Here is a 26,868-nt window from a genome sequence, read left to right as displayed (position 1 = left end):
GCGTTTGGCTGTTGCCTCGCTATAATCCGCTGCAAATTTGAGTTGCACTCCCGACACTTCTGGGGCTTTCTTACGAGCTTCTTTCAGCAAGAGATCCCTGTCGGTGTAGCGTAGTAGCTTGATGATAACCGGGCGCGGGCGTGGATTTGGAGTGGTCCTCGATGGTGCTGGGCCAAGCCGATGCGCCCTCATTATCTCTGGGTTGGTTGGCGAGCCTGGCGCGCCGCGCGCAAAGGCAGGAAACCAGCGTGGGACGTTCTCCGTCAGGTAGGAAACCATGTTAGAGCCCTCCACCCCTTCCTTGAGGTTGAAGACGAGCAGGTTGTCTCTTCTCGAACGATCCTCCATCTCCACAATTTTTTCGGAGAGGGATTGCAACTGCATCTCGGTTCCAGAAACACGCTCTTGCAGTTGCGTGGTATCTGAGCGCAGAGCCTTAATGTCTTCCGTGTGTCGAGAAAGGGTGGCATGCATGTTGTCGAGCCGTTTTACGAGTCTGTTACTTCGAGCTTCCGATTTCTCGTCCGCTTCTTTAAAATACTTGGACATGATCTCCTCGATAGTCTTTGCGAGGGCTGTGTTATCCACGCCAAGTTCCTGGGTCATCTCGGACGCGATGGCTTGTTTAGCTGCTGTATCCTTTCTTGTTCGGCGCATAGGCGTATGCAGTCACGGTTTGCCGTTTGCTTATATTTGCCAGTTGTGACACTTTAGTCACATCAGGAAAGTTTCGGTTTCTCAGTTTGAAGAGAGAGGACGTGGACGTGGCCGTCTATGCTGCCGCCATGACACCGGAAATCTTCCTCATTATTACATTTTGAACATATGCAAAATATTGTCAAATTTTTTCAAAGACAAACTTAAGGCGAGACGCTGCAGGTGAATAGGGGAAAGAAATACAAATATCTATTTGAAAGTTTTGGTGAACATTACTAACATAAATATGAGGAAAAAAATGTTTTGGAAGTTTTCTGTCATTTTATATTTTCAAATTAAATAAAGACATTTTATTCATAAAATGGCCAAAATTGTTTATATTTTCTGCAGATCTTGATTCAAATTCATGGTTTTATTGACATATTAGTAACAAATATTTTTGTATTTTTTTGGTATTTTGGATCTTATTTAGTTTTTGAATAAGCCAAACATAAGAGAAATATCTGTAATAACATTTTTTTTTCTGTTTTTTGGGTTCAAAACTCAATAAATAAGCCTGGGATTTATATACTAAAAATTGTTTATTTTTTATACGGACATGAAGATGTTAAGGGACAAAACAATAAAACATTTCCACATTAACAAATGCATGAAAAATCAATACCTGCTGTGTCTCGCCTTAAAACAGCTAACAGCACAAAACGTTGAACATGTGCATTAAGACCTCTGTGAAACTATGGTAGTAGAGTAGAACATTTTGAGAACATTTAAGGATGAAACTGTAAGGTGTGCCACTGCGAGCTAGACTTGCAGGTTACCTCTTAAAATGTCCTGTGAGGTAGACTTGTACTTTCATGTCTTCTTGTTCACTCACTTTGGTAGCCGCTGGTCCTCTCTGCAGCGTTCTTCCAGTGTTTCCACTGTCAAATAACAACAATCATTGTCATTACAATGAATAAACTATTACAATCAGGTCAATCAACACTCCTAACTAATGGTTATAAATGTAGTAATGGCAGTAATTTTGTGGCTTACCGATCTATATAAAGTTCCATTCAAAGTCAAGGAGATTCTTCAGTAGCATGGCGACGTGTGTGTTGACTGCAGAAGACTTCTTCTGGACGATCACACCTTTCTTCTTGGATAACACCTTGCCCCTTTTGGCCTTTGTTCCTCTCTCTGGATTTATACCAATGAAGCGCCTGAAATCAAAATAATCTCAGATCAGACTGGAGTTACAACAAAATCCTTTTTGTGTATTCAGTTAAATGCAATGGCTATTTTTTTTGTTTTTCTTCACTACACAAAAAGTGTAAAAATTAGATTTATAACCTACGGCGGACAAAATACCCAGTTTGTGTGTGCGTGTGTGTATGTGTGTGGCTTGAAATGTACAGTGTACCAAATACCATTTTATGCAAAATATAAAAACATTAATTTAATTGTATATCCAAAGGTGTTTTACCTCTGAATGAATTCCAGCGTGCAGGCTGCCTCTTCTTGATACTGCAGGTTGAATATGTAGTAGATTGCGAACACAGCAGCAAGTCCTGTTGCAAATGTTGGTGTGATGCCCTCACAGATTACGCGGGCCTCCATGGTGATCATCCAACCTCTAAATGTAACTTGTCCTGTTGCACCTGAAACTTCAAGTCATAGCAACATGGTAATGCATCTTACCTGAGAATGAATGGCCAATATGTCTATCAATTACTGGTAATCTAAATTAAACATATACCTGGCAGTATCAGACGAGGACTTGCAGGAAGACTGAGAGTTGTCTCAACATCAAATGCAGTGGCGGACACCTGTAGAGTACAAATACGTTACATTTTTAGCATTTTTAAGAAGAAAAAAATATAAAAAGGTCAAAATGAGTTAACGGTAGCATAAGGTAGATGCAAATGAGTCAACCTGCTAAACTTGGCATGCAAAATTGAAAGTGTAACCAGTCTATTTTTACCGGTCTTGGGGAGTACTACAGCTAATTTTTAAAAAGTAGTATGAACCCTATTGTGACTTAAGAGGAAACTGCACATAATCTCATTAAGTGCTTCCAGTGATGTCACTCTTTGGTCAAGTTGCATAGTGGACAAAAGAGGCACAAGGTTTGGAAAAGGAAGAAAAATATGTGGAATAAGGGATTTATTCTACTTCTGCTGTGTTTACTTGATCACTTTTGCTTTTAAAACATTGATCAGTGTCTTAAGGGCAATGAGTAAAAGGGAAATACTTTATAAAACCATGTACTTCACCCAGCTGTGTGACAACATGGAGGTAATCAGCTTACCCTTTGGTCACAAACTAATTGATTGACTGCGGAATTCTTCCGCAGTCAATTATTGGTTTTCATGTTCTTTATTATTATTCCTCTTCCATCTTTTTCCCGATTTTCTAGAGCTTTCAGCACCTTCATGCTTTGTGCAATTTATGCAAGTTATGCATCAAACTGTTCCGCATGTTGAGGAGAAGGGTGCTATTACTTTTGGGACTTCTGCAACTTACGGTTTTTCCGCAATCGGCCGAAATGTCGGAGATTTTTCCCATTGACTTATAATGGGGCTGCTGCAAATCCATGCTTTTCTGCACTTTTTTCTGCATTTTCTGCAATTTCTGCACTTTGTGCATGTTCAGCTTCTGCAACTTGTGGGTTTTGAGAAAAAATTGGCCTTCTGCAGATTTCCAGTTTTTTTATACGGGAGTTTGAAATTTTTGCATTGGTGTGTATGTGCGAATCCAGCCAATGGGGAGACTCCAGGCCTTTCAGCCATTTGTGCAGCTTCTGCCAATCAAGCACTTTCAACAGTTTGACCAGTTTATGGAATATAAAAGTTTATGCAATATTAATAATTTATGCAAAGTAACCACTTTATGGGATTTAACCAGTTTATGCATTTTAAAGCGTTTATGCAACTTAAGAGTTTATGCCATTTAGGATTTATGAATTTTAAAGAGTTTATGCAATTTACATAATTTATGCAAAATAACCCATTCATGCATTTTACCACTTTATGCAGTTTATACAGTTTATGCAACATGACATTTTATGCATTTTACCAGTTTATGCAAATTAGATTATGCAAATTAAGCCATTTATTCAATTTGAACAGTTTATGCAATTTCTGCATTTGCTTCCCGCAATTCCGCAGTCAATCGCAATGGCGCAGCTGTTTTCACATATGTAAAAACAGCTAGTACACACAAGGAGTCTGGACACTTAAAGCTGATGGAGTCACCATTTAAAACACAGGGTTAGATAGAAAAAAACAACAACAACTTACATCTGTAAGAAGAATCAGCCCGTTCAGGTCCTCTCCGAAGTGTGCCATGAGCAGCTGAACAACACGAAGTGCCATCTCATTGTCTTCACCATTAGAGAGGATATCCTTGACATCTTTGTTGGTAGGTTTCCCTTTGAAGTATTCTATGATGGCTCTGCCACATTCCTCGATACTAAGTTCCACACTTCGAAGCACATTGATGTTTGTGAGCAACTCAAAATGTGTGTATAGATATCTTGGCGTGAAAAGAAAAGGCCATCTGCTTTTCAAATGTTCAATCTCAGGTGGTGGAAGCGTATTTATATGGTGACGTTGTAGAGAGAATGTGACCTCCATTAGATTTTTAACTTCTGCTCTTTCTGCTCCACCGGCACCCTCCTGTCTGTAAATCTCCTCCAGTTTCAGGCGGTGCTGCTCCAGAGTGTCACTTGTTTCTTCTGGGGGTGGCTTTGGCTGAAATTGTATACAGCCATATGTGTCAGTTGGACCCCTCTTGCCTGTAGAGGTTCGGTGGTGTGAGAAGCTTACATCACGGTTCATATTCTCAACGCGGTTTTTCAGTTGAATCAAAAGGGATTCATAACCTCCACACATAAGTGATCCATCTGGTGCCATATCAGCAAAACTCTTTGGGTACTGCCTGATGATATTTCGAACCACAGTTCGGCACTGTGTGCGAGTGGGGTTATCTTCATACCTTCTCATTTCATCCACAAGTACTCGTACCATCTGACGTCGCTCCACTGGTGTAGGCCTCTTGCCATCTGCAATTGCAGAACGAATTCCCTGTGGCATTTGTTCCCAAGGGACCTGGAATGTTTCTGGCCATGTTTTCTGTATCTGAGATGTAGAAGGTCCGTCACTTGGCTCGTTGTTTCTTGCCTGGGTTGAACATGATGAAATGGGTGATAGCTGAGATGAAAATGGTGATGAAGGCTCAGACACCGAACAATCACTACTCAGTGGTGAAGAAGTTGGAATGACTTGAAAATCCAGTGTAACTGACGTGGTTTCTAAAAATACAAACAAACAAAGAAAAAAAATATTTAGGACACACAACTAGTTAGGTATATCATATATATCATATAGGTATATCATATACCTAACTCAAGAGAATCAAGAGAATGCTGCACTAAATTAACCATACATTACCTAATTTGAATGCATTCAGGAGTTTTCGGCACTGGATAACAGGTAACAGATCAGCTATGTCTTCTGGTTGTACATATTTTAAGTCTTCTTTTGACTCCAAGCCGGAGCTCTGAAGTTTCAATGTTATTTGACTCTGGGTCTCTTCAGAGAGATTTGGTAGGGTCTTGCAGATGATGTGTTTGATTTCTTCAATCATGTCTGTCATCATTTTGGACTAGAGGGAAAGAATGGTGAAGAATTATCAGTGGTGTGCCATGGACAGTGTACTCAGGCAAGGGATAGTAATCTAGCAGATTCTCCTGATTAATACAACAGTAGCTTCTCTGCATCAGAGTAAGGTTGTAAACACCCATTTCAGGAAAACGCAGGGCATGATACTTTTCAACAATAAAGTTTACTGCTGAACCCTTGTGAACGAGAACCACTTTGATTTTCCCAGTAACAAGCCCCTTGTCATCATCATCATCAATCACAATGATCATGTTCTTTCTGTATTTTGTGCCCTTCACAGTCACCTCATTGGTCATCAGAGTGTTTGTGGGCTCAAAATTGTGACGTGCAACTGCCTCTCTGATTAAATCATTGTATTCATCTGAGAAAAACGGTGTGCCCTTCTCCACAGAAACATCTGGAGGAAAGAAGGTACCAGCACTCAGAAAGGCCTGCAACAGTTGATGTCTCTCTGCAAGAGTAGAACATGGGTTCTTGAAGTTGCGCAATTTTCTCAAACACTGCTTAAAATATGTGTGCTTGCTCTCGAATCTTAAAGTCCATAGGCGAATAAGTGGCCCAAACTGGGTAATAAGCTCAGGATAATGACTGACATAATGATGTTTAGGCTTCAGTGGGTGGCCAGGAAAAGTTTGTTTTCGGCACTGCAAATATTCATCAATCAGAACTCGTAGGTAGGCTATCTGACCATTTGAAATTGCAGGTGCACAACTTAGGTCCACAACTTCTCTAAGTTGCAAAACCAACTGCCAAACTTCATTGTCACCTGGATTTTTTATTTTGTCTCCAATCAAAGCAGGCAACATTCTCAGGAAACACCAGTTTTGCACAGCATGTCCCCCAAGTTTTCCACCTTCTGGATTAACCTCACATGGTTTGTCATTAGCATCCCTACCAAGATACTTGAACTGACTTATTCGTCGATTCAAGATAGCTAAACATTTTATCCACCTTAACAAGATGGTTAATGTACATTGCCAGATCAGAGGACACAATTCCTTCAAAAAGATCGTGGCCAAGACATGGAGGCAACCCTGGCTGACATACATGGAAGTATTTGAGTGTATTAAACACTGAGTCAAATTTAACACCTCCACTATGTGTAGACTGTCCTTCAGCGATCTGAAAATGACTACTGTATGACTGCACTGTGCGTTTTGCGCCCTGGATAAGAGGATCTGCATGGAATGCTTCCCTGCTAATGTCACAGTATCTGCAGAAGTATATACTCCTGCTGAAGTTCTCCACAAAGCCTCCTATGGTATGCGAGCCCAGGTTGTCACCTGCAATGGCGCACAAAGTTCCCTTGTAGACTTTTCCATCTGACAGGGTAACACCATTGAGCTCAAGATCTTTAAGGTCACTGACAAGGGTGCTCATAACTAAGTCTTGACCAAAATACTTGAAATCGTGTTCTTTACAGAGAAGAACAAGTTGCATTTGATCAGTGCTTGATCTGTTGTGTGGCATTAAATCTGCAAGCGTTAGATACACTGCAAGTATCTTATGTTTTTTCTTTCCAGACCCCAGTGGGTTTACGACTTCAAATGCATCCTGGTAAAGGATCAAGCTCAGTGATGAGCTCTCCGTCTGGAAGAGAACATTTTCAGACAGATTTTTGCCATCCCAAACGTCCCTAAGAATATTCTTGGAACCAATGCAGGAGTGTACTTGCTTATATTGTTCCTGCACTGATTGACAATGGAATAGAGAATCAATTGTCTTTTTAATAGGAACATACTGGGCAAAACACTCTTTGCCTGCCTCATTCTGACCTAGACAGATCTGAACTGGCTCAACATAGTTGAAGCTGTTCTTGAAAACTGTTTTTCTTTTCTGGTCAGTTTTCAGTGGCTGAGTGTTGCAAGTTCTAAAGAGATCATCATTTTTCATTGCATCAATCACATTGTTTGTGTCAGCTTCAGAAATCCCTAGTGTAATCAACTTCTCTTTTAGTTTGAAAAGCAAATGTGACTGGCTTATATCATGTAGGTCCTGAAAATCTTCGATAATTGTCTGAATGACAGAAGATGGAAGCAAACACTTTGCTTGCAATTTCAGATAAAAAAGTGCTACATTTTTAAAGAATTGTGATTCATCCGCAATTTCTGGGTAGACCTCTAGTTCATCACCAGCATCACTAAGGGGATCAATCTGCATAGCAGGGTGATCGTGTTCATGGTCGGGGGAAACTGCACGATTCACAACGGATTCAGTCAAAATTCCCTCAGCACCATTTTTATGTTTCCGACTCATGTGTGATGTGAATGTTGATAAAACAGCAAAGCTTTTGCTACAATGTCGATATGGACAAGTGACCGTTTTCCCTTCTCTGATGTGTGTTTTCAAATGAGAGTAAAATGCAGTCCAAGTCTCACACCTTACACTGCAGAAATCAACATGACATGCTAGTTCAACTCCAGGCAAAGTAGGGCTAACTACACGTTTGTTATGTCTGTGAGTGTGACACTTAAACGTTGAAAAGTTTTGAAAAGTCTGACTGCAATCTGGTAAAACACACTTTAAAGTCAAGTTAGGTATATTTTTATGAATTCTCATGTGCCTAATGTATGCCACTGTTGTTGCACAGTTATGATAACAGATTTGACACGGGAACATGTTGTTACTGCCTGATGGTAGGTCCATTTCATCCAGAGATGTCAAATTTGGACTTGACTTAAGTATTTAAGTACTAATACTTGGGTAGACAAAATACCCTGTTAAAAGTATTGATGCAACAACTTAACTTAAGTAAAAGTGTAAAGGTACTTTGTCATAAATTAACTTAACCAAAGAAGTAGACAGTAACAGTCAATGATGGATCTTGATTCAAAAATTCAATTAAATATTGGTTTAGTATTTAATCAATTACAATTAATGCCACTTTAATTGATTTTCGATAAAGATAAAATGTTTTTTTTTATTGTCAATTAACAGGAGGGCTTAGTTCAGTGACTGAAGGGCTGCAGTTTGTGTCGATAAAGGAAGGAGGGCATCAGTTATGCTCTAATGTTTGATGGAGGAGCCTATGGCTTTTTAAAACATCAGAAATAAGTACATTTAGCAGTGTCACTAATAATATATTCGTCAAAGTATCGATGCAATGTTCAGGTGTTTACCTGCGCCCATGGGCGCAGATAGCGGGGGGGACGGGGGGGACATGACGTACCCAGATTTTCATTCACCTGGATCCGTCCCCCTCACTTTTATGAAGAAAAATATCTTGCAAGCATTTTGCAATGTGCGAAACAGCGCCTCCCTTGACCATTCACTTTGATATGCGGCGAGAAACGGTATTGCGCTCATGTGTTTATGTTGACTGGGCTGTGCGTGTGTCAAAATGCGAAACGCGAGCTGTTGGTTATCAGACAGTGTAGCCTACGTCAGGAGGGTTCTGACACAGTTACGAATGACCCTCAATCAAAGAAGGTGGATCCACCTTCTTTGCTCCAATCCGTCCCCCCCAACTTTCATTAAAAAAAAAGTTTTCTAAAAGGCGAAACTCACAGAGAAAATCAAAAGATTAGTTCTAATATAGGCTACTGCTTTGCAACAACATAAAACAGCCAGATCATAAACGGACACTCATTTTGTTGAAAAGTCATGTAGAGTAGTACTTATTTACAAATGTATTTTTGTATACATGTAGGCTTTGCTGTTCGTGTTTGTGTGTTTTTACAGCCTGCTATTTTGGTTTACATAAAGAATCTGTGCACTTAAAGTCAGTTCATGTTTAAATAAAACTGCTTTTTCATACGTCATGTGGCATGCTTGGTGAGTGATTAGAAACCGTACCAATACGCATTATTGTCTTGCAATGATGGGCAATTAAGTTTGATAGGTTGTCATGCCTGAGCAGCTTTGTCCCCCCCAGTTTCAAAAACCTATCTGCGCCCCTGCCTGCGCCACGCAGGAACTACAGCACTACAGGAACACGTGGACGTGCACGCTTGTCCGTCTCCCCTCTCCCCTCTCGCCACCGCTTGGCCTTCGCCTTGCTCCTCCGCGCAGTGCACCGATCTCAGTGTCTGTTTCGGTGGTGGTCCCGGTGAGCGCGTGAGACCATCGGCTGAAATGAAACCTAAAGAAACGGCGACACCCGAGCCGTGAGCTTCAGCTTCGTGGAGAGAGAGAGAGAAAAAAGCGGTGTGCGCTGAGTAGAAGCCTCGTTAACAAGCGCTGTTCCTCCTATGTACAGGCTAATATTAGCGGAATTAAACAAAAAACATCAAAATCCAATCCGAATTCAAATCCAAGCCTCACTGATATAGCATATTTAAATCACTAAAAAGCAATCTCCTGACCACCAGTTTGATATCAAACATTAATATCAGTAAGAGTTTAATTACCGTTTAATTTGTAGATGCAAGATCCGATGTCATCAAATGTCCTCCTGGAAATTCTGGTATCCAAATGATGATTCATGAAGTCCCTCCAGGAGTTGATGGCAAATTATTTCTGTATTTTCTGTATATTTTTGACCAAAAAGAGAAGGCTAGCCTCAGTTTGGACGACGTCTGGCTTCTGTTCTGACCATGCTCCAAATCCCCGCGTAAGCACGCATTTTTTTCAAAAAAAATACTGTAGTGTCCTGTAATTTAAACATCATCATACTGTTTAGGGCATCTGTCCTGTTGCTTCAAGTTAAGCAACCCACAATGCATTGCAAACTACAGTACTACCCCGTTAAACATGAAAACGGTATTTTAGTGTTGAAAATTGGCTGTAAATTTACAGCAATTTCTTACAGTGTTGATTTCATGTCACACTTCACCGTTTTTCCATACTGAGATTTGTTCTTACCTGAGCTTAGACGAGTTCATACGTACCTGTCTGGACTTTGTGCGTGCCCTCAGTCACGCAAAACGACCAAAGATGTTGTTAGCATTTGGCCTTTCCCAATGCATTCCTAGCTTCAAACGGGGGTTGAAGTCAGAAGCGACCAAGCTCCTCCACGCGCACTCACAAAGACCAGACAGGTACGCATCAACTCGTCTAAGCTCAGGTACACTCTTAAAACAGATGTGTTAAAAACAACACAAAATGTGTTAAAAAAAAAAAGCACATCTCCGTGTCTAGTTAAGGACTACACAACATGTGTTGTTTTTAACACAGTCAGTGTGTTGAAATTTTTAACAAAATTTCAACACACTGACTGTGTTGTCTTTTACACATGTTGTGTAGTCCTTAACTAGACACGGAGATGTGCTTTTTTTTTTTTTTTTACATATTTTGTGTTGTTTTTCATCATATATTCATTTTACTCCTAAAATGAATATTATACATACTGTACATGCAGGAAACACACTCAAATAATCACAAACAACATCATTAAAAGTAATTCTTATTTATTATGTATTTGCAAATCACAAATGTAAAAAAACATAAAAATGTCTCGACAGTAGGCTAGAAACATGGATGTTTGAAAAAAACATTGAGTTTTAAATTTGACAGGTCTGATTTGCATTTTTCATGCTTACCATATAGTCATTAAGTTTACACCATACTAACGTCACTACCATTGTGCCAAATGTTACCAGTCAATAAGGATGTGGCAAGAGTTACCTTTTTTTCTTTTACTCAAGTAAGAGTATACTTCACTCTAATATTGGTAGAAGTAGAAGTAGATGTAGAAAGTACTGTATGAAAAAACTCGCAAAAGTACAGTCACTTCAAAAAGTTACTTAGGTACTACATGTACTTGAGTGAATGTGACTACCACCGCTGCAAACAAACAAATACATTTATTTATTTATTGACCTTTATACCAGGATAGTCCCACTGAGGCATGTCCTACAAGGCCTCGTGGAAGACCCAGGACACGCTGGGGGGACTATGTCTCCGAGCTGGGCTGATGTTGCCTCGGGGTCCCCCCAGAACAGCTGCAGGAGGTGTGTGTGGATCGGGAAGTCTGGTCATCTCTGCTGAGACTGCTGCCCCCGCGACCCGGCCCCGGATAAAGCGGAAGAAATGGATGGATGGATGGATGGATGGATGGATGGATGGATGGATGGATGGAGTCCCACTGAGATTAAGAATCTCTTTTTCAGGGGAGTCTTGGCCCCAGAGGGGAATCTATTGTACATGTTTTTAGTGGTAGGGGAAACCGGAGTACCCGGAGGAAACATACGCAGACACGGGGAGAACATGCAAACTCCACACAGAAAGGCCCTGTCAGGTGGGAATCGAACTCGAGACCTTCTAGCTGTGAGCGCTAACCGCTGCACCACCGTGCCTAATTAAAATCTTAACACAGACAATGACATTATGTGAATTTCTCCGTTGTGAGATCAGTTAAGGATTATCTTATCTTAGCTTATATGGAAACAGGAAGTGAAGTAAACCAATCAGTGAAGGGAAATCGACTGTGTTATTCTCTGTGTTTTTACACGGCTCTGTGGATTTTGACTCACATAACTCACCGATTTGTATACAGTTAATCAAAAGAGACAATATGTAACATTTCCCGAAATTTAAATTTATTACATTAAGTAAAGTTCCTACAGGTTATTGGTGCTACAAGCTGTTGTGCATCATGAGATACAATATGAAAATCAGGTAAATGATCTGATATATCTGTGAAAATTAAACCAGAAACTCTTTCAAAGTCCAAATTATTGAACAGTATATTATCGATAAGTGTTGCAGATTTAGCTGTTATTCTAGTTGGTTTAGAAATTGCTGGGAAAAAGTAATGTGAATGAATCATGTTAAGAAATTCATTTGTTGGACTATGAGCTTGACATTTAAAGAGATTAATATTGAAATATTACCGATAACAATGTTTTTACTTTTAGGAGTCAAAATTTCGATGAATTTTGATTCAACATTACAACATTACAAGTGTTGTGTTTTGGGATCTCTAAGCTTAGAAATTTGGGATTTTCACCACAATTTTGGTACAAATTATGGTTAAAATCCTTAATTATTCATATTCAATCTTTAATTTTGACACAGCTATCTGTTAAAAGCAGCTGTGAAAGCCTTTGTGGCGTTAATTTGACATATTTTGGTTTCGTTTTAGTCGAGAGTTCGTCAAATCATTGTTTTCCATTTTCCATTTTCCATTTTTTTTTTTTTTCATTTTTCCAAAATTTCTTGTAAATTTAGCCGAATCAAACTACATATTTTCTGACATGAAAGCAGAATTAAATTTTACTTGTTTTAGGTCAATTTGTTGTTAATTTAAAGCACAGAAGGAGGGGTGCACTCCCATGGACAGACAGGCTTTAGATCGACCCAGAGCTGGAGGATTGGAGTTTGGTTTGACCGACAACATTTCCAGAGCAGAACATTATGTGAATTTCTCTGTGTGAGATCAATTAAAGATTATTTTATCTTATCTTAGCTTATGTGAAGTAAACCAATCAGTGAAGGGAAATCGACTGTGTTATTAGCAGTTCTGTGGGTTATCAATGGCATAACTCACCGAACGCTTATGTCAATGTGTTTTTAGTTAATTTAATTTAGTTCTTGTTCTCCTGTAGAGGAGACTTTCCAACACATTACCACAAATACTGTATTCGCGGTCATGTGTTGTGTTTTGAGATCTCTAAGTTTATTATTGAGGGATTTTCACCACAATTTTGCTACAAATTGTGGTTAAAAACCTTCACTCCATCAGTGGTGCTTCGTTTCCCCTGGGGGAGACTGACACCTCTGACCTCATTCACACACACATCATTCACGCCGCCAATTGTACATTTTTAAATGTTCTCTTCATATTTTCAAACTCTAAACCCTGTACGACTAAGGCTGTTGGACTGACGCGTCCCAAGGAAACACGGTGTTTGTAATGAGAGATATTGTTCCCAAACGGGGCCACGACCTGAATCACGTGCAGAATTACTATGCGGCCATTTTGCCTCACACAAAATGGAAAGTCACTCTGATCTCAACAAAACCTCTGAAAACTAACTTTCCAGAGTTTTTGAGATGTGTTCTCCTTCCCACTTTGTGTGAAAGTGACTGTGTAACATTTCTGCACGTGAGTCAGAGCGTGGACTTGCTTTGGCGACACTTCCTCCCTTTACAAACACCGTCTTTCTCTGGGACGTCCAACTGCCGTTCAGTCCCACACGGTTTGGAGTCTGAAAATGTGAGGAGAAACGATCAACATGGTCAAAAACTTAACCGTTTACAGTTAATGTACTTTAAACTTTTCTAAACATATTGCTTAACTTGGCGTAGACCATTATTGCCAGAATGATCAAACTGCTGCTGATCACACCAAGCCAAAACTCCAGCACAGATGTCGTGAGAAAGGGGTGCACCCCGGGCCCGTTATCATAGAGAGATTGAATTGGAAGTTCATAGTTCTTATCTAGGCCACAAGTACATGAGTAGACATCTGTGTTTTCATTTGACAGGTTCAGACTATTCGCGAAATACTCTATTATTGTGGTTTTGGCCTCTCTCAGTAAAGGAAACAGATTAGCTGAGTAAAGGTCTGATGTTAGAGTTGCGATTACTATGATCAACAGGATCATTAGGACTGCTTTCATGTAGTCACTTTTGGTGCTCTGTTTTAGCCGTGTTTGACTCATGAGTGTCAGTAGACTCATCACTAAAACCACTACGCAGAAGCCAATCCAGAGGTTTACGTTCATTTCGTTGAGGAAAGAGTTTACGACGCTCTCCTGTTTCAGGGCCTGTATCTTAGAGGCCGCGACATGAAATAATCCCTTGTTTTTGCCAGATTTGCAAGTACACATGTCGTCACCTTGAAGGTAAACGGACATGTTGTACTGAAATTGCTCTAAAAGCTTCATTGTGATCGTAAAATGGCTTTCGTTTTTGTCGGGAACACGGACCTGTCAAATGTCTGCCTGTCAAATGCCTGTCTGTCAAATGTCTGTGTGCAGGAGAGCCTTTACACATTACAAGTTTCCATGGAGATCAGGTGATGTGACTTTGCATTCTAACCATATATGGTGACCTGTAAATAGAAGGTTAGAATGCAAAGTCACATGGCCTGATCTCCATGGAAACTTGGAATGCAAAGACGTTTTGATTAACGTCTCCTCCACACAGACTCTTCCGCTTTCCCATACCGCTAAAAACATGTACAATAGGCCTGTGTGTGTGTGTGTGTGTGTGTGTGTGTGTGTGTGTGTGTGTGTGTGTGTGTGAACGGTGGTGGTCAGAGGTGTCTCTCTCCCATTCATTCTCAATGGTAAATATGGATGCAGTACACTATTTGGCCACCAGCGTCAAATTGGGGGCGCTGTTTCACTCCTTTCGCTGTGGTGGTGTCTTGGTGTTTATCAATCACAGAGCGTCGTGGCATCAACTTTCCCATTTTTCCAACTTTTATTACAAAGGTCAATCAATCAATCAATCAATCAATCAATCAATCAATCAATCAATCAATCAATCAATCAATCAATCAATCAATCAATCAATCAATCAATCAATCAATCAATCAATCAATCAATCAATCAATCAATCAATTAATCAGAGTAGAATAAACGAGGAGGATGTCAGACCTTTCCTCAATGACTTTCAACACTAGGCCTGTTGTTGTTTTCTTGTTTTATTTTATTCGTGATGCATTTGGAGCTGCTTAAAATGTAAATGCAATAGAAATACAGTTGACATTAACACGTTCACATATGCATTATGGCAAAGAGGGCATTGTCCAAATATAGGACAGGCTACTTTTTGATTTCATGTCACCGTTTTTACATACTGAGATTTGTTCTTACCTGAGCTTAGACGAGTTCATACGTACCTGTCTGGACTTTGTGCGTGCCCTCAGTCACGCAAAACGACCAAAGATGTTGTAAGCATTTGGCCTTTCCCAATGCATTCCTAGCTTCAAACGGGGGTTGAAGTCAGAAGCGACCAAGCTCCTCCACGCGCACTCACAAAGACCAGACAGGTACGCATCAACTCGTCTAAGCTCAGGTACACTCTTAAAACAGATGTGTTAAAAACAACACAAAATGTGTTAAAAAAAAAAGCACATCTCCGTGTCTAGTTAAGGACTACACAACATGTGTTGTTTTTTACACATGTTGTGTAGTCCTTAACTAGACACGGAGATGTGCTTTTTTTTTTTTTAACATATTTTGTGTTGTTTTTCATCATATATTCATTTTACTCCTAAAATGAATATTATACATACTGTACATGCAGGAAACACACTCAAATAATCACAAACAACATCATTAAAAGTAATTCTTATTTATTATGTATTTGCAAATCACAAATGTAAAAAAACATAAAAATGTCTCGACAGTAGGCTAGAAACATGGATGTTTGAAAAAAACATTGAGTTTTAAATTTGACAGGTCTGATTTGCATTTTTCATGCTTACCATATAGTCATTAAGTTTACACCATACTAACGTCACTACCATTGTGCCAAATGTTACCAGTCAATAAGGATGTGGCAAGAGTTACCTTTTTTTCTTTTACTCAAGTAAGAGTATACTTCACTCTAATATTGGTAGAAGTAGAAGTAGATGTAGAAAGTACTGTATGAAAAAACTCGCAAAAGTACAGTCACTTCAAAAAGTTACTTAGGTACTACATGTACTTGAGTGAATGTGACTACCACCGCTGCAAACAAACAAACAAATACATTTATTTATTTATTTATTTATTGACCTTTATACCAGGATAGTCCCACTGAGGCATGTCCCACAAGGCCTCGTGGAAGACCCAGGACACGCTGGGGGGACTATGTCTCCGAGCTGGGCTGATGTTGCCTCGGGGTCCCCCCAGAACAGCTGCAGGAGGTGTGTGTGGATCGGGAAGTCTGGTCATCTCTGCTGAGACTGCTGCCTCTGCGACCCGGCCCCGGATAAAGCGGAAGAAAATGGATGGATGGATGGATGGATGGATGGATGGATGGATGGATGGAGTCCCACTGAGATTAAGAATCTCTTTTTCAGGGGAGTCTTGGCCCCAGAGGGGAATCTATTGTACATGTTTTTAGTGGTAGGGGAAACCGGAGTACCCGGAGGAAACATACGCAGACACGGGGAGAACATGCAAACTCCACACAGAAAGGCCCTGTCAGGTGGGAATCGAACTCGAGACCTTCTAGCTGTGAGCGCTAACCGCTGCACCACCGTGCCTAATTAAAATCTTAACACAGACAATGACATTATGTGAATTTCTCCGTTGTGAGATCAGTTAAGGATTATCTTATCTTAGCTTAGCTTATATGGAAACAGGAAGTGAAGTAAACCAATCAGTGAAGGGAAATCGACTGTGTTATTCTCTGTGTTTTTACACGGCTCTGTGGATTTTGACTCACATAACTCACCGATTTGTAAACAGTTAATCAAAAGAGACAATATGTAACATTTTCCGAAATTTAAATTTATTACATTAAGTAAAGTTCCTACAGGTTATTGGTGCTACAAGCTGTTGTGCATCATGAGATACAATATGAAAATCAGGTAAATGATCTGAGATATATGTGAAAATTAAACCAGAAACTCTTTCAAAGTCCAAATTATTGAACAGTATATTATCGATAAGTGTTGCAGATTTAGCTGTTATTCTAGTTGGTTTAGAAATTGCTGGGAAAAAGTAATGTGAATGAATCATGTTAAGAAATTCATTTGTTGGACTATGAGCTTGACATTTAAGGAGATTAATATTGAAATATTACCGATAACAATGTTTTTACTTTTAGGAGTCAAAATTTCGATGAATTTTGATTCAACATTACAACATTACAAGTGTTGTGTTTTGGGATCTCTAAGCTTAGAAATTTGGGATTTTCACCACAATTTTGGTACAAATTATGGTTAAAATCCTTAATTATTCATATTCAATCATTAATGTGGACACAGCTATCTGTTAAAAGTAGCTGTGAAAGCCTTTGTGGCGTTAATTTGACATATTTTGGTTTCGTTTTAGTCGAGAGTTCGTCAAATCATTGTTTTCCATTTTGACTAAAATGTCATGTAAATTTAGCCGAATCAAACTACATATTTTCTGACATGAAAGCAGAATTAAATTTTACTTGTTTTAGGTCAATTTGTTGTTAATTTAAAGCACAGAAGGAGGGGTGCACTCCCATGGACAGACAGGCTTTAGATCGACCCAGAGCTGGAGGATTGGGGTTTGGTTTGACCGACAACATTTCAAGAGCAGAACATTATGTGAATTTCTCTGTTGTGAGATCAATTAAAGATTATCTTATCTTAAGTGAAGTAAACCAATCAGTGAAGGGAAATCGACTGTGTTATTAGCGGTTCTGTGGGTTATGACTCACATAACTCACCGAACGCTTATGTCGATGTGTTTTGGGTTAATTTAATTTAGTTCTTGTTCTCCTGTAGAGGAGACTTTCCAACACATTTCCACAAATACTGTATTTGTGATCATGTGTTGTGTGTTGAGATCTCTAAGTTTATTACTGTGGGATTTTCACCACAATTTTGCTACAAATTGTGGTGAAAAACATTCACTCCATCAGTGGTGCTTCGTTTCCCCTGGGGGAGACTGACACCTCTGACCTCATTCACACACACATCATTCACGCAGCCAATTGTACATTTTTAAATTTTCTCTTCATATTTTCAAACTCTAAACCCTGTACGACTAAAGGCTGTTGGACCGACGCGTCCCAAGGAAACACGGTGTTTGTAATGAGAGAAATTGTTCCCAAACGGGGCCACGACCTGAATCACGTGCAGAACTATTATGTGGCCATTTTGCCTCACACAAAATGGAAAGTCACTCTGATCTCAACAAAACCTCTGAAAATTAACTTTCCAGAGTTTTTGAGATGTGTTTTCCTTCCCACTTTGGTGTGAAAGTGACTGTGTAACAGTTCTGCCCGTGAGTCAGAGCGTGGACTTGCTTTGGCGACACTTCCTCCCTTTACAAACACCGTCTTTCTCTGGGACGTCCAACTGCCGTTCAGTCTCACACGGTTTGGAGTCTGAAAATGTGAAGAGAAACGATCAACATGGTCAAAAACTTAACCCTTTACAGTAAATGTGCTTTAAACTTTTCTAAACATGTTGCTTAACTTGGCGTAGACCATTATTGCCAGAATGATCAAACTGCTGCTGATCACACCAAGCCAAAACTCCAGCATGGATGTCGTGAGAAAGGGGTGCACCCCGGGCCCGTTATCATAGAGAGATTGGATTGGAAGTTCATAGTTCTTATCTAGGCCACAAGTACATGAGTAGACATCTGTGTTTTCATTTGACAGGTTCAGACTATTCGCGAAATACTCTATTATTGTGGTTTTGGCCTCTCTCAGTAAAGGAAACAGATTAGCTGAGTAAAGGTCTGATGTTAGAGTTGCGATTACTATAATCAACAGGATCATTAGGACTGCTTTCATGTAGTCACTTTTGGTGCTCTGTTTTAGCCGTGTTTGACTCATGAGTGTCAGTAGACTCATCACTAAAACCACTACGCAGAAGCCAATCCAGAGGTTTACGTTCATTTCGTTGAGGAAAGAGTTTACGACGCTCTCCTGTTTCAGGGCCTGTATCTTAGAGGCCGCGACATGAAATAATCCCTTGTTTTTGCCAGATTTGCAAGTACACATGTCGTCACCTTGAAGGTAAACGGACATGTTGTACTGAAATTGCTCTAAAAGCTTCATTGTGATCGTAAAATGGCTTTCGTTTTTGTCGGGAACACGGACCTGTCAATGTCTGCCTGTCAAATGCCTGTCTGTCAAATGTCTGTCTGTCAAATGCCTGTCTGTGCAGGAGAGCCTTTACACATTACAAGTTTCCATGGAGATCAGGTGATGTGACTTTGCATTCTAACCATATATGGTGACCTGTAAATAGAAGGTTAGAATGCAAAGTCACATGGCCTGATCTCCATGGAAACTTGGAATGCAAAGACGTTTTGATTAACGTCTCCTCCACACAGACTCTTCCGCTTTCCCATACCGCTAAAAACATGTACAATAGGCCTGTGTGTGTGTGTGTGTGTGTGTGTGTGTGCGTGTGCGTGTGCGTGTGTGCGTGCGTGCGTGTGCGTGTGTGTGTGTGTGTGTGTGTGTGTGTGTGTGTGTGAACGGTGGTGGTCAGAGGTGTCTCTCTCCCATTCATTCTCAATGGTAAATATGGATGCAGTACACTATTTGGCCACCAGCGTCAAATTGGGGGCGCTGTTTCACTCCTTTCGCTGTGGTGGTGTCTTGGTGTTTATCAATCACAGAGCGTCGTGGCATCAACTTTCCCATTTTTCCAACTTTTATTACAAAGGTCAATCAATCGATCAATCAATCAGAGTAGGATAAACGAGGAGGATGTCAGACCTTTCCTCAATGACTTTCAACACCAGCCCTGTTGTTGTTTTCTTGTTCTATTTTATTCGTGATGCATTTGGAGCTGCTTAAAATGTAAATGCAATAGAAATACAGTTGACATTAACACGTTCACATATGCATTATGGCAAAGAGGGCATTGTCCAAATATAGGACAGGCTACTTTTTGATTTCATGTCACACTTCACCGTTTTTCCATACTGAGATTTGTTCTTACCTGAGCTTAGACGAGTTCATACGTACCTGTCTGGACTTTGTGCGTGCCCTCAGTCACGCAAAACGACCAAAGATGTTGTTAGCATTTGGCCTTTCCCAATGCATTCCTAGCTTCAAACGGGGGTTGAAGTCAGAAGCGACCAAGCTCCTCCACGCGCACTCACAAAGACCAGACAGGTACGCATCAACTCGTCTAAGCTCAGGTACACTCTTAAAACAGATGTGTTAAAAACAACACAAAATGTGTAAAAAAAAAAAAAAGCACATCTCCGTGTCTATATACCTGTCTGGACTTTGTGCGTGCCCTCAGTCACGCAAAACGACCAAAGATGTTGTTAGTGTAGTGAGGTGGGGTAGGTGTCCCTGCGTTAAGCCAATAGAATGTAGGGGGCGCACTATAAAAGGGGCCTCTTCCCCATCACCTGCCCTCTCACCTCTCTGACGTCACACCTGCTGCGAGGCTTCGCTAGCGGCTAGTCTGGGGTCGTCTGGTTGTGCGTCGTGTCGGGAGCGTCAAGCCGGCGACGTAGGCTTAAGGCCGTCAACTTTGTATGCAACTTCCATGCCTCGATGGTAAGCGTGTTCGCAGCTTGTGTGTTGTCATGCCGGTACGTTTTGTAAGTTTCTACTGTTCACATAGCGCTGCTGATGCCGGTCCGAGTGGTGTCGCATAGCTGGACGTGGTCCGGGGTCTGCGGGCTCGTAGGGTGTCGCTTCGCTTTCGCTACCTGGTAGGATCTTTTTGTTTTGTTCCATACTCATGTTAAATTTAATTGCAGGGTCCTGGCAGCACCATCATGCCTCCCCTGCCTGTATGTCTGTCCACTTGCTCTCTTCTGAACGTCCTGGATTCAGCTTTTAAAGAACGAAACATCCAAAATGAACTTGTTAAGAAGCCAAACTTAACTTTTAAAATAAAACGAAACATGCTTTTGTAAATCATTTGCCTCTGCCCGGTCCTTTGAACGAACCTGTGTGCCTTAGACTTGTTGTAAAGGTATTTCCCAGTTATACTGGGTGGCGTTGTGGCAACATATTTATTTATTTTATAGTAACCTCCACACTGCTACATTAGCATTTGGCCTTTCCCAATGCATTCCTATAGCTCAGGGGTAGGCAACGTCAGAATTCGGCCCTCCAGCATAAAACCTTTGGCCCCCAAGAGAATTTTGGAGAAACATTTATTCATATATCAGAGACCAAATATTAGGTCATATATTATGTGCAAAGCTTATATTTGTAGAAAAAAGGTGCTTTACTTTGGGCTACAATTGTGTGTTTCGGCCCTTGGTGTTTTGGCAATGAAGAAAATCGGCCTCCATGACACAAAGTTGCCTATCTCTCCTATAGCTCCTCCACGAGCAGTCGTGCACGCACAAAGACCAGACAGGTACGCATCAACTCGTCTAAGCTCAGGTAAAAACAAACATCAGTATGTAAAAACGGTGGCCTGTTCCTTTAAGAACTGGCGTCTTATTGTCAAATACAGCACCACCACTTTCAAGGTCAAACGTTTCTTACAATAAAGACTATTAAACGTCTTCAAAACTAATATTGAACAGTTGCACCGTAAGCACCCATTTAAGTACCACCAACACAGGCTACTTTCAGTGATGCAGGAGTTAAGAGACTTGTGTGAAGTTAGACCCCCCATAGTGTCAGATTCACTCCAAACTAGTGTCATTGTTTAGCTCTTTGTTTGTGCACATAAAATTAGAGTTTGTGCGCACTTGAGATATTGATCATTGATTGGTAATTGGCTCGGGTCTGGGTCCTGGTCTGATCTTTGTTCAGGTCTTGGTCTGGTCTTGGTTTGGTTCTTAGTCTTGATCTTTGTTCAGGTCTTGGTTTGGGTCTTGGTCTAGTCTTGGTCTGGTCTGGTCTGGTCTGGCACAAACAAATGACACCATTTTGAAGCAAATCGGACACTATGGGGGGGCTAACTTCACACAAATCTGATACTTGTATAGTATAAAAAAGTATTCATAATAAGTGTCTTTTACCCATAAATCTCACATAAACGCTGGGATTAAAGCGACATGACTATCAGTATTCTAAGTGGGATGTTCTTTTGTAGCATAGACCAGTGGGATCATCAGACGTATTTTTATGTGCCCACTGTTCGGGTCTTGGTCTAGTCTTTGTCTGGTCTTGGTTCGAGTTTTGGTCTAGTCTCAGTTCAGGTCTTGGTCTGGTCTTGGTTTGGGTCTTGGTCTGGTTCTTAGTTGTGGTCTTGGTCCAGTCTTGGTATGGGTCTTGGTCTTTGCTTAGTTTTAGTCTGGGTTGTGGTTCGGATCTTGGTCTGGGTCTTGGTTTTAGTTTGGGTCTTTGTCTGGGTCTCGGTTTTAGTCGTTAGTTGAAAACTGCTGAAAATCAGGAAAAAGACGGACGTTTAATAAAAGATCAAGAACATGAAAACCAATTAGCCTTGACTGCGGAAGGATTCCACAGTCAATCAATAGCTCAAAAACAAAGTGCGCACAAACGCTAATTGTATGTGCACAAACGAAGAGCTGAACAATGACACTAGTTTGGAGAGAATCGGACACGATTACCGATCAATTACCAATCAATGATCAATATCTCAAAAACAAAGTGTGTACAAACGAAGCACAAACGAATGACACCATTTTGAAGCAAATCGGACACTTCACACATGTAGTTAAGAGCATGTAAAGTTAGACACAGTGGTTACAAATGGGTCATATGAGGTCACACAGGTCACAGATTGGCCCACGCAGATCCCTGATCGTTCCCACGGTGGGAAATCCCCTCCCCGCGTCCCTAAACTGATACATTGTACGTGAGGTCCAATCAGGTCGGGCATTTCTTTTATCAGAATATTTGGGCGCACTTCTTGGCGGTTCAATAACCAGAGACTGGGAGAGAGTTCATCTGGAGACCCTGATCATGTCTTTGTCCAAGGCCGAGGCCCCGCGGCAGCCCAAGTGCACGCGCTGCCGGCACCACGGGCTGGTCGTGCCGCAGAAAGGCCACGCCAGACTGTGCCCGTTCGCCCGGTGCACCTGCTGGAAGTGCACGCTGATCACGGAGCGCACCCGCATCAACGGGCTGCAGCGGAGACTGCGCCGGGACGAGGAGCGGGCCGCAGGGTCGGGACAGGCGGACGCTTCTCCCGGCGAAGCGGCCCAACAGCAGCCGGCCCCGGGAGTGACGCGCCCCCGCCCGGTCAGGAGGCCCGTCTCCGGTTCACCGTCAGCGGAGGAGGAGGCGGCCCCGGAGACTACCCCGTGTGACCCCCCGCCACCGTCACCGAGTGAGTTTGACACAGTTATTGTGAGAGATTATGACACAGAGATTATGACACAGAGATTATGACACAGTTATTCGCTTCATGCCACATTTGCGAACATTTAATCCAAGAGGGAAACAAAATGACAGGCCGCACGTGCTTGACCTTAAATTAGAAAATGGTGCTTCGTCAGAGCGGCTACATTTTGGAGCTTGTGACATAATGGTGAACAGACTGTACACCTTCCCAATTGTTTAAAATGGGTGCTGTAGATACTAATTTATGTATAAATTGTCAGTCAGCTGAGGGAACCTTGGTTCATCTTTTGTGGGAATGCTCAAGGATAAAGGAGTTATGGACAAAACAACAAACGAAGCCATGTCATATCTACATATTGATATTCCAATGACTCCGCAAACTTGCATCCTTGGAGACCTACATCAATTTAGTAATGTTTCATCAACGAAAAAGAATGCATTTTTATCATTATGCATTATAACCAAAAGAATAATTTTGAAAAAATGGATAGACAATGACTGTCCGACTCATTACGACTGGCAGGCTATGCACACGTTATGGAGACGATATCAGTGGAAAAAACAGCTTTTAGATTCAGGATTCATCAGGAATCTGATTATCTTGAAACATGGGATCCATTACATGAATTTATCTTGAGTGTTAATTGAATGTACGCAGAATTCCTTTTTTCTTTTATGTGAATGGAATTGTACTTACTAATATTAATATTGAAAAAAAGAAAACAAAAAAAAAACATAATGGCGTTATCTCGCACTGGCTTATGACCGCTGTACACTGATATATGATCTAAATCAGTGTTAATTTCGTCGACTAAAATATTTAGTCTTAATTTTAGTCAAAGTGTTATTTTTGACGACTAAAATTGGACTAAAACTAAATTAAAAGTTTTTCATGAGACTAAAACTATGACTAAAATGTCCAGATATTTTAGTCGACTAAAATGAGACAAAATAAAAATGAAAAGGAGAGACTAAAATCATCCAAACTACTAATGATGACCGTCTGAAAGAGCCTCATATCATGTAAATTCTCTGCCAAAGGAGCCGCTCTGAGCTTTATCATGTGGAGCAGAAACATGAAGCAGGGGAACAAGATTAAATATGATTATAATGAATATTATCAATGCAAAGTCGACTAAATTCGTCTTAAATTTAGTCGACTAAATTGACATGCAATTTTAGTCGACCAAAAGTAGACTAAAATTGAAAAGATTTTTTTCGACAAAAAAAAATTACATTACATTTTAGTCAAAACACTAAGACTAAAACTAAATTAAAATATGTTGTCAAAATGAACACTGATCTAAATGTTGTTTTCCTTTCATCTCCACACCCTCCAGACCCTCTGTTCTGGGCGGACTACGGCCCTGTCCCCCCGCAGCTCCTGCACCTCCAGGTCCGCATGCCCGCTCCCTTCCCCGTATACCGCTACATGGTGAACATGCCGTGGTCCCCGGTGCCCCCGGGCCTGTACGAGGGCAGCCTGTCCCCGCTGGTGCCTCCGTACCCCCATGCACCCCCGCACCCCCCGCCCTTTGAGCCAGGACCTCCAGTGGTGAGTCTCAGGGTCACCACCATAGACATCACAATAAAATGCCCACATTTAGTGAATGTGAAATATAGGCCTTTCACATTTTTTTTAAATTATGCAGTGAAAATAAATTGATTTGTCAGTTAAAACAAACAATCACAATATCAACAGTTGTAAATATCAACTTCAGAATCAATCATTGTATTATTGCTCTTTGTGCTTGTGTAAAAAAACTGAAATAATAATCATGATATAAATGCAATAGGCCCATATCATGTTTTCTTTCATCACTAGAAGTAATTTTTTGGGGGACATTTGTAGAATTATTGTGGCAAAGTGCACATTTTTTGAATAATATATTTATTTATTTTCTAGACAGGAGATAAAACATCCTCAAGTGCAGGGGTCAGAGTCCCAAGTATTTAACACCAATTTGACAGATTTATTAAGGAAGAAATTAAATCATGTCAAACAAAGATGTTTGTCATCAGAACTAAAGAAGCTGTTAGATTTACCTGAAAGTATTTTTTAACATGAATGGGTGGAGAAGTAAAAAAGTAAAACCATTCCATTTGAAAAGAATAAAGTAAAATGTAAAGTTTATTTTTTTTCCTCATTTGTATCTTAATTTCAAACAAAATCTGTAGCTGTTCAGTTCATGAGTTCATGGGTTTTGTTTTCTTCTTTGAATACATAGGTTACTTCATAGCTTTAACCTCTTAACCCCGCCTGAACCGAGCACACTTTACCCAAATCTAAAAGCTTCTTGGAAAAAGCGCCAGAACATCGACGAAAACGAGGATGAAAGTGCAACAAAAATGTGACAAAAAACACGCTGGAAAAGCAACAATAACACAATGAAAGAAAGCGACAAAAACACAAGAGTGATGACAAAAGCAACGGAATAATGTGTCGAAAATGAAATGAAAAAGTGACGAAAATAGACAAAAAAATGTTTAAAAAAAGACGAGAGCGCAACAAAAACACTTCCAAAATGTGAGAAAAGCGCGACTAAAGAGCGGTGAAAAAGCAACAAAGAAATCAACAAGAAAGCCACGAAAGAGCAACAAAAAGGCAATGATGAAGTGACCAGAACACACAAAAAACATGCAAACACTCTTAAAGCAGCAACAAACACAACACAACACAAAACTTACGATCAGTGTTGTCGGCCTTAGCTTTCAAATGAGGCTTCCTCTATTACAGCAGCACATCCGGAACCTGCTGACACGACTGTTCTCTCCTCAGGACGTCAGACCGTCCAGACACGTCGAGGACGAGGACAAAGACTCTGACGGGGAACAACTCATTGTCCTCGATTAATTTTGTATCATTTTTTATTTGATGTTACGTTCCTTACGTTTTTTAGTTCAGCCACAGTTTAATCAGATTGAGCCAATACTTGGTTTTAACTTTCAATTGTAATTGTATTTTAAACGGTATTAAACTTCATCTAATGATAGAACGGTGTTGAAATGTTACATTTTGCAGCTGAGTCACTTTAGAAGAATTCAGTACAAAACAGAATCAGTTCAGTTTGTTGTATTGGACAGAGAAGCAGCTGTGGAGCAGGAGACTGTGCAGTACCTCAGTTTGTCCACCAGGGGGAGCTGCTAAACCATAGAAGACTCACCTGTGACTTTGATGCAAGACGAGTCAATAAAACCAGACAATTGGCATAAAATATATGTATTTTTGGAAAAGGGTAGGAAAAGTAAAAGAGGAAAACAGTAGTACTGGCAATAGGACTAATATAAAGTATATAAATGTAAATTCATTGCAATACTGGTGCTTTGTTTTCTCAATGGGATATTATTTACCACATGCCTCATCAATCTTGAAGTTTTACCCTTAGGAACCTTTAGATGCTTTGTGTTTGGGAGTGAATAAAGCAAATATGATCTGAAATGAAAAATCTAGAAAAGAAAGTATCCCCTCTGACCAAGTCTTTGTAATCAACAACAAAAAAACCTATACATTCAAACTTGGTTTGTTAGTGGCGGAAAATATGGAGAATCTTGGGTATTTATAGTCATAAAACGCCTTATTTTTTTAATGAAAACATAACTTGCAATACATTTTTTCACATATTCTCTAGTCACTAATCGACAGCAAAAGTTTAAAATCGGTATCTTTAAATTTTCCCTATTCACCTGCAGCGCCTCGCCTTAAAGTGTACCTTCTAAATTCAGGGGATTGGAGCTTAAAAAACAATAACTGACATGGGATTAAGGATCACAT

At 40.4% G+C, this 26,868-nt stretch overlaps 1 protein-coding gene across 1 annotated transcript; it reads left to right on the top strand.

Moving 5' to 3' along the window:
• Positions 1 to 22,576: 22,576 nt before the first annotated feature.
• On the top strand, positions 22,577 to 25,950 carry LOC306973488 (doublesex- and mab-3-related transcription factor C2-like; the record flags this gene model as incomplete). Its single annotated transcript, XM_079570412.1, has 3 exons — positions 22,577 to 23,082; positions 24,437 to 24,651; positions 25,876 to 25,950. Exons 1-3 carry the CDS (start codon positions 22,716 to 22,718, stop codon positions 25,948 to 25,950), a joined length of 657 nt encoding a protein of 218 aa, XP_079426538.1. The 5' UTR covers positions 22,577 to 22,715.
• Between the last annotated feature and the right edge of the window lie 918 nt (positions 25,951 to 26,868).

This window comes from Gobius niger (assembly GCF_951799975.1).
Source record: "Gobius niger genome assembly, chromosome: 14".
NCBI classification, from domain to species: Eukaryota; Metazoa; Chordata; class Actinopteri; order Gobiiformes; family Gobiidae; genus Gobius; species Gobius niger.
The sequence above is the reverse complement of the archived record's forward strand: the minus strand, read 5'-3'. Positions and strand labels throughout refer to the sequence as shown.